General features: G+C 32.5%; 1 protein-coding gene across 1 annotated transcript in view; it reads left to right on the forward strand.

The window, feature by feature from the left end:
* The window catches only part of LOC111706885 (protein EFR3 homolog cmp44E), a 19,398-nt gene that overhangs the window by 1,710 nt on the left and 853 nt on the right, over window positions 1–16,835 (forward strand). The window contains exons 5-25 of the mRNA XM_023479831.1: window positions 407–503; window positions 1,528–1,650; window positions 2,666–2,736; window positions 3,044–3,100; window positions 3,287–3,392; window positions 4,134–4,246; window positions 4,982–5,096; window positions 5,477–5,590; window positions 6,114–6,183; window positions 6,744–6,825; window positions 7,853–7,937; window positions 8,250–8,326; window positions 9,429–9,524; window positions 10,394–10,450; window positions 11,773–11,863; window positions 12,403–12,495; window positions 13,060–13,122; window positions 14,115–14,176; window positions 15,458–15,533; window positions 16,079–16,132; window positions 16,477–16,550. Of these exons, the coding sequence (XP_023335599.1) occupies window positions 407–503; window positions 1,528–1,650; window positions 2,666–2,736; window positions 3,044–3,100; window positions 3,287–3,392; window positions 4,134–4,246; window positions 4,982–5,096; window positions 5,477–5,590; window positions 6,114–6,183; window positions 6,744–6,825; window positions 7,853–7,937; window positions 8,250–8,326; window positions 9,429–9,524; window positions 10,394–10,450; window positions 11,773–11,863; window positions 12,403–12,495; window positions 13,060–13,122; window positions 14,115–14,176; window positions 15,458–15,533; window positions 16,079–16,132; window positions 16,477–16,550 (1,776 nt within the window). The remainder of the gene's footprint in view (window positions 1–406; window positions 504–1,527; window positions 1,651–2,665; window positions 2,737–3,043; window positions 3,101–3,286; window positions 3,393–4,133; window positions 4,247–4,981; window positions 5,097–5,476; window positions 5,591–6,113; window positions 6,184–6,743; window positions 6,826–7,852; window positions 7,938–8,249; window positions 8,327–9,428; window positions 9,525–10,393; window positions 10,451–11,772; window positions 11,864–12,402; window positions 12,496–13,059; window positions 13,123–14,114; window positions 14,177–15,457; window positions 15,534–16,078; window positions 16,133–16,476; window positions 16,551–16,835) is intronic.

Here is a 16,835-nt window from a genome sequence, read left to right on the forward strand (position 1 = left end):
CATCACCATCACCGTCCTGCCATTTCCAAATAAGGTTCTTGAGGTTGCCAGAGATATATATGTAAAGTCTCTTTTGATGAACTGTCAATTTATATCGGTTCTTCTGATTATGACTGTACTAAAATTCATGTTATTTTTCACTAATTTCCCCTGTTTTGACATCTTGAATATTGGTGGTGGGGGGAGGTGGGTTGCAGTGCCACTCTCTCCGCACCTTAAAAGGTTTTCCTTAAGCGTCCCAGATTTTAGTCACATTCTTTTCCTCATAAACTATCAGCAGTCCTATTTTTTGTTGTTAATTTTTTTCTGAAACCGTGACCTAGCCTGATATTTGATCGTTCTTACTTAACATAAGTTATGTATAATTCCATTAGATGCCTAGGAATCAATCTATCTTTGTCTTCAGACGGTACGATTTCTTCATCAGTAAGTTCTCCCAGATGTGTCATTCAGAGAGCAATGATCCGGTCGTTACCTCCAGTATCCGGATATCCGGGCTTAAGGTAGGATACAATGGTATAGAAATGATCCGGTTGTTACGACTAAGTATTCGGATGTCCTGGCTTAGGGTAGTATATATTGGGTTAGCAATGATCAGGTTGTTACATCCAGTTTCCAGATATCCGGGATTAAGGTAGGATATATTGGGATAGTAATGATCAGGTTGTTTCATCCATTTTCAAGATATCCGGGATTAAGGTAGGATATATTGGGATAGTAATGATCAGGTTGTTACATACAGTATCATGATATCCGGGATTAAGGTAGGATATATTGGGATAGTAATGATCAGGTTGTTACATCCAGTATCCAGATATCCGGGATTAAGGTAGGATACATTGGGAAAGTAATGATCCGGTTGTTACGACTAAGTATTCGGATACCTGGGCGTTAGTATTGTGCCTTTAGTTTGTTTGTTTTTGGGTCGTTTTTATTTATATTTTCTTTCAAGGTCAAAATTTGGCATAGTGTATTAACATATTCTTTTCGTACTCTATAGTCAAATGATGACCCTGATAAAAGATATAAGTAAAAACCACCCAAAACTATCCGAAAACGATGCAAATACAGAAGTGTTGTAACGATCGGTTTTTGATCGTTTTTAATTTTTTTTTCATATGTTTTTCATCTTTTTTTCATCTTTTTCCATCTTTTTTCATCTTTTTCCATCTTTTTTCATATTTTTTTTTATCTTTTTTAATCATAAAGATATTGCACAGTTTCATAAAAGCAAACTTTAACATAATCCAGTTTTTACTTCTTGGAAGTTTTTTTAAATTTTCTTTAAAACGATCCAAAAAGATTAAGAATACTAGGCGTAACATAGGATATTTGCAACAAATATCCAGTGTATATCCAATATTTGTATTAGTTTATCCACTATCCAGGTTTAAGATAGAAAATCAAATCAAATATATATATATTTGGTTCAAGCATATAGAAAATAACATATTTGAAAACATCTGTATGATACTTGTATTGTGATTTGTGAATTGATAGCAGTGATAATAATGATACTTTCCCTAGGGTATAGGAGGCGTTGTGAGGAAGATAGTGAACGAGGATTTAGCTGAGAATATTTGGGATCAACGTCATATGGATAAAATAATACCATCGCTACTCTACAATATACAGATCGGGGATTACAAGGTGACATTTAGGGGTTGCATGGTGAGGTACAGATATTACAGGGTAAGATACATGGATTATAAGGTGACATTTAGGGATTACATGGTGGGGTACAGATATTACAGGGTAAGATACATGGATTACAAGGTGACATTTTGCGATTACAAGGTGAGGTACAGATATTACAGGGTATGATATACGGATTATAAGGTGACATTTAGGGATTACATGGTGGGGTACAGATATTACAGGGTAAGATATATGGATTACAAGGAATGATTTAGGGATTACATGGTGAGGTACAGATATTACAGGGTAAGATATATGGATTACAAGGAATGATTTAGGGATTACAAGGTGAGGTACATATATTACAGGGTAAGATATATGGATTACAAGGAATGATTTAGGGATTACAAGGTGAGGTACAGATAGTACAGGGTAAGACATATGGATTACAAGCTAAGATTTAGGGATTACATGGTGGGGTACATATATTACAGGGTAAGCTATATGGATTACAAGCTAAGATTTAGGGATTACATGGTGGGGTACATATATTACAGGATAAGCTATATGGATTACTAGGCAAGATTTAGGGATTACATGGTGGGGTACAGATATTACAGCGTAAGATATATGGATTACAAGCTAAGATTAAGGGATTGAATGGTGAGGTACAGATATTACAGGGTAACATATATAGATTACAAGCTAAGATTAAGGGATTGAATGGTGAGGACAAATAGGGATTTTAAAGTCATATCTTGAATAACAACCCCAAAATTGGAATTTCAACTTCAGATTAGAGAAAATAACCTCAGATTTGGAATTACTCCCTCACATTTGGGATTTCAACTTTACATTTGGGATTTCAACTTTAGATTTAGGATTTCTAAGTCAGAGTGGGGTTTAGATCTTAACCTAGTTTCAGAATATATCTATCTAATCTATCCATCTATCTAGTAATCTATTTATATTTTTTTTATCTAAAATCGATGTTTTAGAGCTTATGTTATATCAATCAATCTTTTAGGCTGGGCTTGGTCGGAGCCAGACTCCTGATCTTGGAGCTATTTCAGGCCAGGAGACACTTTCTCCTCTCAGGTTAATATCAAAACATTTTTATTCTAAAGATTTTTTCCATGTTCTATGTGTATTTTTTAGGGGTTTAAATTTTCTCGAAAAATCATCCCCCCCTTTGAAAACTAGGTTTTTAAAATTTCTTTAAAGGTTTTATTCGATGAATTGTGGAAAATAAATGACTTGAGGGAAAATGAATTAAACTTTTGGGCACATTAAAAACTTTCGATTTGAGGCCAATTTTTTCAGTTTTTTCCCAGGTCAATAATATAAAATGTTTTAATTTCTTAAATTTTACTGCTTGGAAAGTTTAAAAAGAGTTTTTTTCTAGAATAGCTGAGGATACTTTAAGGAAGCTGCTTGGTAAAGCTTCCTTCACCAGTGTCAGGTATTGGCTTTAAATCCTACAAACTGATGTCTCATAGGAAGATTTTAACCCCCCCCCCCCCAACCTCCACCTTCATCCTTTCTGAGATCTACTTTTTTTACTCTACAGAGGTTTGGTCCATCACCATCACCAAATTTTAAATTGTCATCCTTGCCATTAAAATTTAGATATTTTATTTTTTGATAGACAAGTCTTAAAACCGGTATTGGGACACTTGGACCTCCATCGAATGTGGACACCTGCGGACTTTGCTGAACACGTGTTCCAAATTATTGTGTTCAGTATTGCACAGGTTTGTGGGCATATTGGGTTAGTTGTTGGGTAGATAAATTGGTTAGAGGTTTTGTGTGATATTTCGTCGGTGTTCATTAATTGAATGTAACGTTTGCTGGACGGGTTGTTTAATTGATTGATTGGTTGACTAATTGATTGATTAGCTGATAAATGATTGATAAATTTATTTATTTATTGACTAATAAATTGATTGATTGATTTACGATTGATTGATTGATTGATTGATTGATTGACTTGCCTAATAAATTGACTGATAAATTGACTTAGGAAGTGACTAATAAAGGGAATAATAAATTGACTAATAAATTGACTAATAAAGTGACTAATAAATTGACTAATAATTTGACTGATAAATTGACTTATAAAGGGACTTATTATTATTGACTAATAAATTTACTAATAAATTGACTAATAAATTTACTAATAAATTGACTAATAAATTGACTAATAAATTGACTAATAAAAGGACTAATAAATTGACTAATAATTTGACTGATAAATTGACTTATAAAGGGACTAATAAATTGACTAATAAATTGACTAATAAATTTACTGATAAATTGACTAATAATTTGACTAATAAATTGACTAATAAATTGACTAATAAATTGACTGATAAATTGACTAATGAAGTGACTAATAAATTGACTAATAAATTGACTAATAAATTGACTAATAAATTGACTAATAAATTGACTAATAGATATATTTACAACATTATCTATCAATCTTTGTGTAGGTTAAATGTGGTATAGCTACTGTACTATCTGATATATTTACCTCCCGAGCTATTGATGCCAGTGTGGGACCATCTGTTCTGGAAACTATCAACGCTCTTTTAACCCATCTTAGGTAAGTCAATGATTATTTCTCTTTTAAACAAATTTTTCCGAAGAACGATATTGTAGTGAAACATTTTGGTGCTTAACGCTAGGGTAAATTGTTGAAGTATAGATTATTTTATTGTATAGCTGTAATTTTGTGCGTTTATTGTGTTTTATTGTATTGTATTGTATTGTATCGTATAAGTCTTAATATTTCTGAATGGGGAGTCAATTTGAATTTTTATGACTCTGCTGCTTTCAAGCATTTATGCATTGTATATCTTCTTCTTTTAATTGTTGACAAAAAACCGGGGTTTCCGGGTTTTCAGGATTTTCAAACATTTAACATTCCTCTATATATATTACTGTATTTGAATAAATTATCAACTCAAGCTAAATACAAAACATTTTTATCGTTCATTTTGATCATTATACGCACTACTTGGGTGAGTTCCACATCTTCCTGGAAAGTTTTAAGAAGTGTTGTTTTTCATTTTCTAATACTAAATAAGTTTTTCACTTCATTAGATTAATCTAACAGGAATCATATCAAAGTTTAGTAATTAGTCTTAACAATATAAGAAAATCGACAATGATATGTTGTTATTTATATTGGTATTGTGATTTTATTGTTATTGTTGTGCCTTTTGTTATTTAATATTGTTATCGTTTTTGGTTTTTTTGTTGTTATTAGCTGTGTTGCTATTATTTAAAAAAAATCATGTTATTGATGTTATTGTTGTTATTGTTATTGTTATTATAGATCAAGTGTTGAGAATATGAGTAGCAGATTGGAGGCTGACCCAGACTGCAGGAGATATAATGAAGCAATTCTAAATGCTTTAGGAGAATATAGTAGCAGTCTTCCTAATTTCCAGGTAGTTTGGCAGATATAACATTATAGTCCTAACTGGTTTAGGAGAATATAGTAGCAGTCTTCCTTATTTCCAGGTATTTAGGCAGATATAACATGATAGTTCTAACTGCTTTTGGAGAATATAGTAGCAGTCTTCCTAATTTCCAGGTAGTTAGGCAGATATAACATGATAGTCCTTACTGCTTTAGGAGAATATAGTAGCAGTCTTCCTAATTTCCAGGTAGTTAGGCAGATATAACATGATAGTTCTAACTGCTTTTGGAGAATATAGTAGCAGTCTTCCTAATTTCCAGGTAGTTTGGTAGTCTTGCTGCCTTAATTCCTCAAATGATTATGTTATACAACATTATTAAAAGATTAAAATAAGATTTCTTTTTCTAGATTATTGAGATCATGATTTTTATCTTGGGTAAAGTTCCACCACGTGTGAACTTGGAGCAGACGGATCCCAGATCAGCTGACGTAGAATCAGAGCTTCAGCACACAATGCTCAAGGAACGGCGTTTATAATTACACAGGGCATTTGCAGAAAATCTTATATGGGGCATTTATACACAATCTAATGTGGGGCATTCAATTCATACACATTAAGATTAATTTATCATATTTGTGAGGTTCCAAGAAATTATATTAAAAAATAAATCCGATTATTTGAAGTTGGAACAGTTAACATTATGAAAGGTTGCAAATAAGTTTTATGCTCTTGTTCTGACTATCACTGTTTTTTGTTTGTCTAATGTTACAATGGGGGCCGAGCGCTGTGGCTAGGATGAGCAAGGGGGCCGAGCGCTGCGGCTAGGTCAGATTTGGGAAGGTGCTGCTTAGGAAATTGTACATTTGGGAAGTTGCTACTTGGGAAAATAACTTTGGGAAGTTGTCACTTGGGAGAAATCCTTTGGGAAAAAACCTAACATCGTTTCATTGATTCATCGTGCGATTTATTGATCCATGGTTTAAATTATATTAATAAAGTGTTGGAACGTGATGCCCCTGATAAAAATAAACGTGTTGAGTGTAGGCTCTACTGACAGTTGGAGATAAATATACACCAATACAGTTTACAACAACATTCCCTCCTCAGTTTCTAGGTTAGTATTTGATTATTATTCATCCACCAGAGCCGGCGATTAAAAAAAATTCGGGAAAATACGGCTCGGGTCGGGTCATTTGGCCTTATTTACGGCTTGAGCTTTCGGATTCAAGCTGCATCATATTTTCAACAGAGTTGAGTTCAAAAACCGGTTTAATATTCTGTTTGGTGGATTTTCATGGTAGGAATTGGCGCATTCCCAGTTTTTAAGAGAATAAGACTCAACATTGAGCCTTATTCTCTACTAAAACCAACCAAGGTCGGTTTTATTTTTATTGGGCCTAACTCGTCAAGTCGAGCCGAAGATCTTGCAGCTGTCAATCACGTGACACAAGCTGGGTCGAAGATTGGGTCTAAAAGTCGGGTTTAAGGAATTACGACTCGAGTCGAAGTTTTTAAATCGCGAGCTCAGTACTCGTATAAACTTTTTTCAACATTCTCTTTCAGATGTTACCCGTTCTAAAACCAAAATTGTTATGGAATAAATGTGCAAAGTTTTTTAGCAATAAACTGATTTTTGAAAATTATTAATATTCATAAATTTGATTTTATATTTAGGTCATTTGTTGAATATGCTGAGATCTCCTGAACCTGATGTTCGTCTACTAGTTCTTCAGATCTTCCATACACTAGTAGACAGGTAGAATAGTAGACTAAATGTATGTATATTTGGGTTGGTCGAGTTACGTACTTTTTTCAGATTTTTATTACGCACATAAAGTTTTCATGCGGCCATTTTTGCAAAAAATTAGATAAAAAATTAACGAGTAAGACCGGAAAAATATGTCAATCAACAGATCCGCCTTCAAACACTGAATTCTGAAAGGTTGATTTCAAATGGATTTGTTAATTAATAAACCAATTAAATACAAGGTTTTTAGCATTGAAAATTTGGCAGAGTCCCGTAAAAACTCGTTTTTTGGCCATAAATCAATAGTTTAATTTATATCAAATAACTAAAACGTGGACATGAGACGTATCTTTTGATACCCATATCGATATATTTTGAAAATATTTTTTTTGGTCTTGTGACTTTTTTTCAAAATTTTTGATCATTTTTTTTTTGCGAAGTTCTGAGAATATTTAGGCGCTGGTAAGCTTGGTTCCAAAATAAACCAACCCTAATGTATATTAAATCAAATCAAATGACATGGGGTAGGAATGACATTAGACTCCAGTAGTGGTTTAGAGGATCAAGTCCATTCAGTCCGGACTTCTTTTTAATTTATTAACATTAAATAAATTGTGAAGTTCACACGACCAAATTTGAGCCATGCCTCGCCTTAGAGTTACCGTCATTCAAGTTTTGGCTGACCTTTAGGAAAGGAAACCTAGAAACTACATATTACAAGAAAGGAAACCTACAAACTATGTATTAAAATAATGGAAACCTAGAAACTGTAATTGATAAGAAGGGAAACCTATTAATTTTATAATGTATATATTGGAAAGGAATGGAAAGGAAACCTAGAAATTATATATTGCACGAAAGGAAACCTAGAAAATATATATTATAGGAAAGGAAACCTAAAAACTATATATTACAGGAAAGGACACCTAGAAATTATATATTAAAGGAAAAGAAACCTAAAAACTATTTGTTATAGAAAAGGAAACCTAGAAATTATATATTACAGGAAAGGAAACCTAGAAACTATATGTTATAGGAAAGGAAACCTAGATAGATTGAACACTGTAACCTTGGAACCTAGAACGGATCTTGTTATACAAAAACCAAATTTCAACAAACAGGTATTTAACGTTGATTCACTTTGATTTAATTTATTTTTTTGGTCTCTGATTGAATTACAAAAAGATTCTATTGGTTGTTAACTGTAAACCAATATTGTGATTAAATGATAGATTCCAGACTAGAAATTTCCACAATGTTTAATTATTTGAACATCACAATATTTAACCAATTGATCACTAAAAACTGATTGATTGATCACGATCATTACAATATTTGATCAATCAAATTATCACTACAAAAATTGATCTATTGACCTATTTATTCAATTGATCACCAAAATATCTGATCAATATTTGACTTATTATATTTAGGACAATATATTCTTCATGAAGTATGGTGAGAGGCTCTACTCTGAGTTCCTCAAGGTTCTCAGGGAGGAATCAAACAGGTAGTAGGACTCATTCTTCTTAAACAGGGATATGTATTTTCTTGAAAAATAATTTTTTCCCTTGACCCTCTTATAAAATCTTTATTTCCCCCAGATTTTAGGAATGCTATTCACTGAATTTATGCACTGAATTTATCCATTTATGTAAAATAGTTTTACTAGAAATTTAAAAAAAAATAGACAAAATCAAATATTTATTGACCCTGAGGCGCAGAGTAGATATTGATTAGGTTCAGTGTACTGAGTACAGCAGGCAAGCTGGGTAAAATTTTTAGAAAAACTGGGGTTGTTTGTGTACGTTTTCTTAAAAAGAAGTTACTTCTCCAGTGCTTCCTTTGTTTAAACTTTCTTATTTTTTGTTTACATTTTAGGGGAAAATGTCTATCTATCTCCCAGATTAATTAGTATTGATGTGCACGTCGACAAAATGCCTACTAAATATATGATCTAAATATATACCAAAATCGAAGTTTAAAAAAAACCCTGCAGACCCAGCAGTATGTGTACAGTGTACTGTATGAACCCCACTTCCTCTTGGAATCGAGGTTTCGTGAGATGAATTGGCTGAGTGTCTATCTTTTTCTTTGACCTGAGGCTATAACTTATGGTTGTTAAAGTACTGCAACTGACCTTAATATCCACAGCGTAAACTTTCATACTGAAAGGGACTCAAAGCGTAATTTCAAATGACCCTCTATATAAGGATGGCAATGCACGATTCACAACAGTACCCTTAAGAGCTTTGTCTTATCAAGTATGAATTTTGTATCAATGTTATAGTTTTGAAAACCGATTATTTTCAATTTTGGTTTCTATACAAAAGTGACTTGCGAATTTCTACTGTAGGAAAACATATAGGATCATCATCAGAATTAATCACTTTCAAACCTAGAAAAACGACAAAATCATAAATCAGATACAGGGTTCTAGTGTACCGTTGTAAAGCGGGCATTGCCATCTTTGCATAGAGGATCACTTGAAATTACGCTTACAGAATTTTATTTTATTTAACTGGAAAGCACACAGGAGATAAGAAATGGTTAAACGGATAAGATGGTTGTGTCTTTCGACCACCCTTTGAACTGACTGAGCATGTGTTTAGTTGCGAGTTCCATCAACATATTTGGACAACATGTTCCCTCCTTCTACTTGAGTGCAATAGTGACGAGAATATTGGATTTCAGATAGATCTCATCAGGTTGGTTGGTCGGTCGGTTGGTGGGTGGGTGAGTGGTTGGGTGGTTGTGGGGTGGTTGGTTGGTTGGGTGGGTTGGGGTTGTTAGTTAAAAGGGGGTTGGTTAGTTGTTAGTTAAAAGGGGTGGTTGGTTGTTAGTTAAAAGGGAGTTAGTTAAATCGGGGTTGTTGGTTGTTAGTTTAATGAGGGTTGGTTGGTTGTTAGTTGAATGAGGGTTGGTTGGTTGGTTGTTAGTTAAATGGGAGTTAGTTAAATCGGGGTTGTTGGTTGTTTGTTGAATGGGGGTTGATTCAGGGTTTCATCTAGGAATTTTGTTGCGGGTGTAGTGCTTCACTTATAAGGCAGATTTTCGTTTTGTGGCAGTTTTTTTTTTTTACAATTTTTGAGAGATAATTTCCTTATTTATAATTTAAATACTTTTTGTGAACTTTTCTCTGAGCTGTGATGTCAAGTGCGGCAGATTTGATGTGGCAAGACATAATTTGTTGCATATTTTATTCATTTTGAGAGATCTGAAGCGTTAGATATCATTTGTGGCTTTTATTTAGGCATTAAAAGTTTTTTTTGTGACATTCTTTATATTTTTGACCCTGTTTTCGGGTAACAAAAAATCACTCAAATTGATCCTAGATGAAACCCTGGGTTGATTGGTTGTTAGTTGCAGTGTTTCGGATCCGGATCCGGTCGGATCCGTATCATTTGGTCGGATCCGTATCATTTGGTCGGATCCGGATCCGTATCAATTGCTTGGTTGGAGGGTTGGTGGGTGAATTAGGTGGTTTGATGGTGGGTGGGTTGGTTAGTGGTTTTTATCTTTTTTTTAAATCAGCATTTCGCTTAATCGATTAAAAAATAATTTTTTTTTATTTTAGAGATATTCAAGATTTAGCGATGAGCACCAAGAATATTAGATTGAACAATGCTAACAGGTAGTTCGGTAGTTCTCTGAAAAATTAAAGAGACTATAGACGTAATTTCAACTGACTCTCCATTTATAAAAGATGAAATTTTATATGTTTTCAACTGTGGGCAATGGAAGTTGCTTGCGGATTTATGATAGGAAATATGGAGGAATATGAAAGTACTGTATTCATCGTATTTAAGATAGAAAACCACAACATCTTCCTTATTGTTGACTTCATAATGTTCAATGTTCAGAACTGGCCTCATTTTTAAATGTTCTTATTGTTGTGCATTTCTGAACCTGCACTGAACAGAATTGAAATTCATATCAAAATGTTTTACATTTTATCATTTGCATAATTACCATACATATGTTTTGTCCAGAACAGTCCCAGTAATGTTATATTCAGGATAGCCCCACAATTCACATCGCTAAATGTTCAGTATTGCCATTGCCCTAAATTTCAAAGCTAAGAAGTGTCAAGTAATTCGGACGTAAAAATGTTCCCGCTGAATGTTTAGACCTGGAATTATTTATCCGTGAAATTTTTTATGTAAAGTTTTGCCGAATATTATTTATGTCAAGAAATGCCCAACTTTATGTTAAAAATTGCCCAGCATTTTCTCTATTACGAATTACAGCATTATTTATATTCAGAATTGCCCCACTTTTTTACATTAATAAAATGCCCAACATTATTTATGTGTTCAGAATTGCCCAACATGTTTCATGTTTAGAATTGCCCAACAGTATTCATGTTTAGAATTGCCCAACATTATTCATGTTTATAATTGTCCAACAGTATTTATGTTTAGAATTGTCCAACAGTATTCATGTTTATAATTGTCCAACAGTATTTATGTTTAGAATTGTCCAACAGTATTCATGTTTAGAATTGTCCAACAGTATTTATGTTTAGAATTGTCCAACAGTATTCATGTTTAGAATTGTCCAACAGTATTTATGTTTAGAATTGTCGGTTTAGAATTGTCCAACAGTATTATGTTTAGAATTGTCCAACAGTATTCATGTTTAGAATTGCCCAACATTATTCATGTTTATAATTGCCCAACATTATTTATGTTTAGAATCGTCCAACAGTATTCATGTTTAGAATTGTCCAACAGTATTCATGTTTAGAATTGTCCAACAGTACTCATGTTTAGAATTGTCCAACAGTATTATGTTTAGAATTGTCCAACAGTATTTATGTTTAGAATTGCCCAACAGTATTTATGTTTAGAATTGCCCAACATTATTTATGTTTAGAATTGTCCAACAGTATTCATGTTTAGAATTGTCCAACAGTATTCATGTTTAGAATTGCCCAACATTATTCATGTTTAGAATTGCCCTGCATTCTATCTGTGTGTCTTTGCTTGCAATGATTGGGTTTGTGGTAAAGAGTTCAGATCTAACAGAATACAAGGATAGATTGGTAATTTTCTTATTATTATTATTATCATCTTTATAATAAAACAAGATATTCGTATATCTATCTATCTATATCTCTATTTTTACCTACCTGCCTATCTCTGGGTATCTATAAGACGAAGTATAGCCCCCCACCCTCCTACCCCCCTTAAAAAGAAGAATATACTCCTGCTTATCTATCCATGTATCTATCTACATACAATCTATATATCTAGGTATCTATAAGACGAAGTATAGCCCCCCACCCTCCTACCCCCCTTAAAAAGAGGAATATACTCCTGATTATATATTCATGTATCTATCTATATACAATCTATATATCTTGGTATCTATAAGACGAAGTATAGCCCCCCACCTCCTACCCCCCTTAAAAAGAGGAATATACTCCTGATTATCTATTCATGTATCTATCTATATACAATCTATATATCTAGGTATCTATAAGACGAAGTATAGCCCCCCACCTCCTACCCCCCTTAAAAAGAGGAATATACTCCTGATTATCTATTTATGTATCTATCTATATACAATCTATATATCTAGGTATCTATAAGACGAAGCATAGCCCCCCACCTCCTACCCCCCCTGGAGGAGGAATATACCCCTGATGCGGAGACTAGCAGTACACCAGAGCAGGTACAGCTTTATACCAGAGCAGGTAGCTTCATATCATAAAAAAGATATGTTTTTTAATATACATGAACTTATTAAATGAGACTGTAAGTCTAATTTCAAGTGACCCTCCATGCAAAGATGGCAACGCCAGTTTCAGAACGGTACCATTAAAAGCTTTGTTTGATAAAGTATGAATAAGACTTAAATGTTTATAATTTTGAAAACAAGAATGTAATGAAGTTGAGCCCCGTCTCAAATCAGCCATAAACGGTTTTAATTAAGCGCCAGCTTAAATCTTGGCACATTGAACGCAATTTTAAGTGGATACAACCATATTTGAGCCGCGTCTCAAATTTAAGCCGCGGCTCAAATTCTTGTTTTTTTAATTCTGGGTATTTGTGCATTTCTACTGCAGGAAAACATATGATTTAAGATTAGAAATAAACACTCATGGTTCTGGACAATATCTTCCATATTATTAATTTGAAAAGGTTTTAATAGAACCGTTATGAATCAGGCATTGTCATCTTTGCATGGAGGGCACTAAAAATTAAGCGTACAGTCCCTTTAAAACTACTTCTTTAGGTTCTTATTGATCTTGAAGTTGTGAGGAATTGTCTAAGACAAGAGGGAAGATATATAGACAAGGTACGTCAATATGAGAAACTAGCTTCGGAACCAAGCATTGTCTAGAACCTAATTTTTCTCTTTAAAGGTCAATACACTCAATTTAGATTTTTAAAACCAAACTAAGAACATTTTTGTGGTTCTACAGAGTTCCCCCCCCCCAATTGATTCGAATTTATCCAGGGGTTCCTGAGTTATGATTTGTTATGGACCTACAAACAAACAAAGAGAGATTACTACATTATATGTTTAGATGATCCCAATAATCTTTATTCACTGATTAAAATACATACTGTTAAGAAAATAGAATTTTTAAAAGTCTAATTTAAAAGTTTCACTGTTTAATGATCCCGAATTTATTCCAAATGGCAAAACTGTTTTAAACCTGTGAGTTTAGCGATAAACGGTTTATTTCTCCTTCGGCGATTAAAGTTTAGTTTGGTGCTAGGAAAGGACAAGTTTTAACGATTCAAAATTTAAGCCATTTCTTTACAGAAGTTTTACCTTCAGGCCTGCATGCCACGAATCCCGCCTAGCGTTGACTCTCACGTTCAAAATTAGATCCGAAAATGGCAGCTTCGTCAAGAGATAAATTTTTCCTGAATTGTAAAATCCCTCGCTCAGAACTTTACTACTTTTTATTTGTGGTTTTCTTGATTTTAAAATGTAATTGTACAATGTACCAGATAGATTATCAATTACAATAGGTGGCAGCAGAGAAATGAACCAATTATACACGACATCACAAGTGTCAAATATAACAAGGGAAGCGAAATTTTCTCACGTCAGTTGACATGTTTTCCATGGTTTAATAAAAAAGTGTAAAAACAGAAAACAAAGAACACATAAAATTAAACTTATTTTACTGTAAGATAAGCACTTTATTCCAAATTTATCACTATAATTAATAATTTTGTCGGACACAAAAACTGAATTGACACTTGTGACGTCAGAATACAGATGTACTGAGGGTGTTGCCATCTATTGTACTAGATTCTATTTGCAATGTACAGGTTGGGAGCAGAACTCCAAGTGTACGCAACTCAAGACAGAATTCGCCTAGGCATTCTCCAAGGTTGGCATTTTTATTGTTTGTTTGATAGTTTTAATTGTTTGTTTGTTTATTTTAATTGTTTGTTTGTTTATTTGTTTTATTGTTTGTTTGTTTGTTTTTATCGTTTGTTTGTTTATTTGTTTTATTGTTTTTTTGTTTGTTTTTATTGTTTTTTTGTTTATTTTTATTGTTTGTTTGTTTATTTGTTTTTGTTTTGTTTGTAGAAGAAATATAAAAGGAGGTTTTAAGTATAAACATTATTTGTAGATTGGATGTTTATTCATTTGTTTTGTGTTTCTAATTAAAAAAAAAAAATTTACAAGATTTTTTTATTTTAGTAGAAAGAAGAAATAAATGAAAATATCATTTATCTACTACATGTTTTTTCATTTGTTTATTTGTTTGATTGGGTTTAGTTTCTTTTTGTTTATTCGTTTAAATAGATGTTCGTCTATTTTAGATTGTTTTAATAGTAAGGTTTATTATCAGCCAAAAATCTCATTCAATATTTTATTTTTTCACTTGTTAATTTGTTTGATTGGGTGAAGTTTCTTTTTGTTTATTCGTTTGAATAGATGTTCGTCTATTTTACATTGTTTTAATAGTAAGGTTTATTATCAGCCAAAAATCTCGTCCACTATTTTGTTTTTTCATTTGTTAATTTGTTTGATTGGGTGAAGTTTCTTTTTGTTTATTCGTTTGAATAGATGTTCGTCTATTTTAGATTGTTTTAATAGTAAGGTTTATTATCAGCCAAAAATCTCGTCCACTATTTTATTTTTTCATTTGTTAATTTGTTTGATTGGGTGAAGTTTTTTTTTAATTTGTTGGTTTGTTCAATGTTCACTATATTGTAGAAGAAAGAAACAAAGAAAGATAGTTTTGAAGAATAACCTTCATTTGTTTGTTTGTTCGTTTTTTATTATTCATTTGGTTTGGTTGTCTATTTGTGTTTATTTGTTTGATTTGGGTTCGATTGTTTCATTAAAAAGACTAAAAAAATACTTGCCATTGAAAAGATAAATTTCCTTGTAAGGACTGAATTTGTGAATTTGATTTCGGGTTCAATAATCAAATCACAATGGGGCAACTTTTAATCCTTTGTCTCACCAACAATTTAGAATTTATCGTAGTTTTTCCTATTTTGAAAAGAGATAAATTCTGTCAATTGTTTGCTACATAAATTCGCTGGTTACTCCGTAGAGAAACCATTATTAATTTTAGAATTCAAATTTTCATTTAACAAGGGGTCGCCCTTATTAACACTCGTTAAATGAAATTGAAATAATAAATTTTTTTTAGAAACTCCTGGATGGAGAATGTGAATATGCATAATCGACGACCCTCCAGTGTCTCAGTAAACTCTGTAAATGTCGAGGTGATCTTATATATTTCATTAAATAGATTCAATTTTATTGGAATATTTTATATCTTTAATTCAGCAAAACAAATAGGATTTGTTATCAAATCATTTACAACTTTTGGTGGAAGAACACGTTTTATTGCAAATTATTTTAAGCATATTGTAAATTATTTCAAGCATATTGCAAATTATTTTAAGCATATTGCAAATTATTTGTTCAAGTTTGATGTACAATTGTACGTATGCATGTACTTAAGTCTTGAAATACTCTGATCAAAATAAAAACAAATTTCTCACCGTTGTGTGTTGATGGAAAGTTTCCTATTAAATGTTGAAAAAGCTAAAACTATTTTTTTCTCGGATCGAAAACTTGTTTCACTGGGCGTTTTTTGCCGGCTAGGATTGAGAATTGTCGAAAATTTACAACCCTTAGAGGAAAATTGTCGAAAATTTACAATTATAACAGAATAATTGTAACTTTTAAATGATTTATGAAAAGAAAGACTAGTACAGGAAAAAGAGGCGCTCATTAATTAAGTTTTTAAGTTATTTTTTTTAAGGTTGACAGCGCTGCTTCTAGTCCGGGTATTATAAGAAAACCACCGAATACAGAGGTGAGAGATAATATCAACACTTTTTATAAGAAGCAATGAAAGAATGCCACTATAATGTCGACCTTATAATGTTGCTTATTTTGAACTTGAAATGATAAAATAAAGAAATTTAAATTGAAATGACATTAAAAATGTAGAAAAAATAGAATAAATGTTTACTGGACACTGGACAGTGGTGTCCAGTCATTTGTAAATGTTGTAACACTGTAAACTTGTGTCATTGTCAATTGTGATATCAATTTCCTTCCTTAGGCGGTTATTTTTTTGAGGGCTTGGCCTTGATGTATCTTTTTTGTGTATCAAGCCCAATTTTTAGCAAACATTTATTTTAAATAATGTTTTAGGTTTCATTTTTCGCGATGAAGAAAGCTCTTCAGGAACCAAGTGCTAGAGATAGAGATACTGAGGAGAGAAATAGGTACTTCCCCCCCCCCATAATCATAAGAGAATATTGACTTAAAATTCGTGATCGCTCCCTTTTATAGAAAGGGTAAATTTTCAATAAAAATGTACAAAATTGCACAAAAATCATTTTTATTCGTAAGAATGTTTCACAAAAACAACAAAAATGACGCATTTCTGAAAGAGAGAGGCGAAGGTTGTGATCAGCATAAACTTTTCGATGACACAGGGTTTTTCCGAACTAAATTAAATCATCCTTCTCAGTCTCATCCTTCATCAGCTTAATTGATATTGAAATCAT

The sequence above is a fragment of the Eurytemora carolleeae genome, unplaced genomic scaffold (assembly GCF_000591075.1).
Source record: "Eurytemora carolleeae unplaced genomic scaffold, Eaff_2.0 scaffold408, whole genome shotgun sequence".
In the NCBI taxonomy this organism is placed as follows: Eukaryota; Metazoa; Arthropoda; class Copepoda; order Calanoida; family Temoridae; genus Eurytemora; species Eurytemora carolleeae.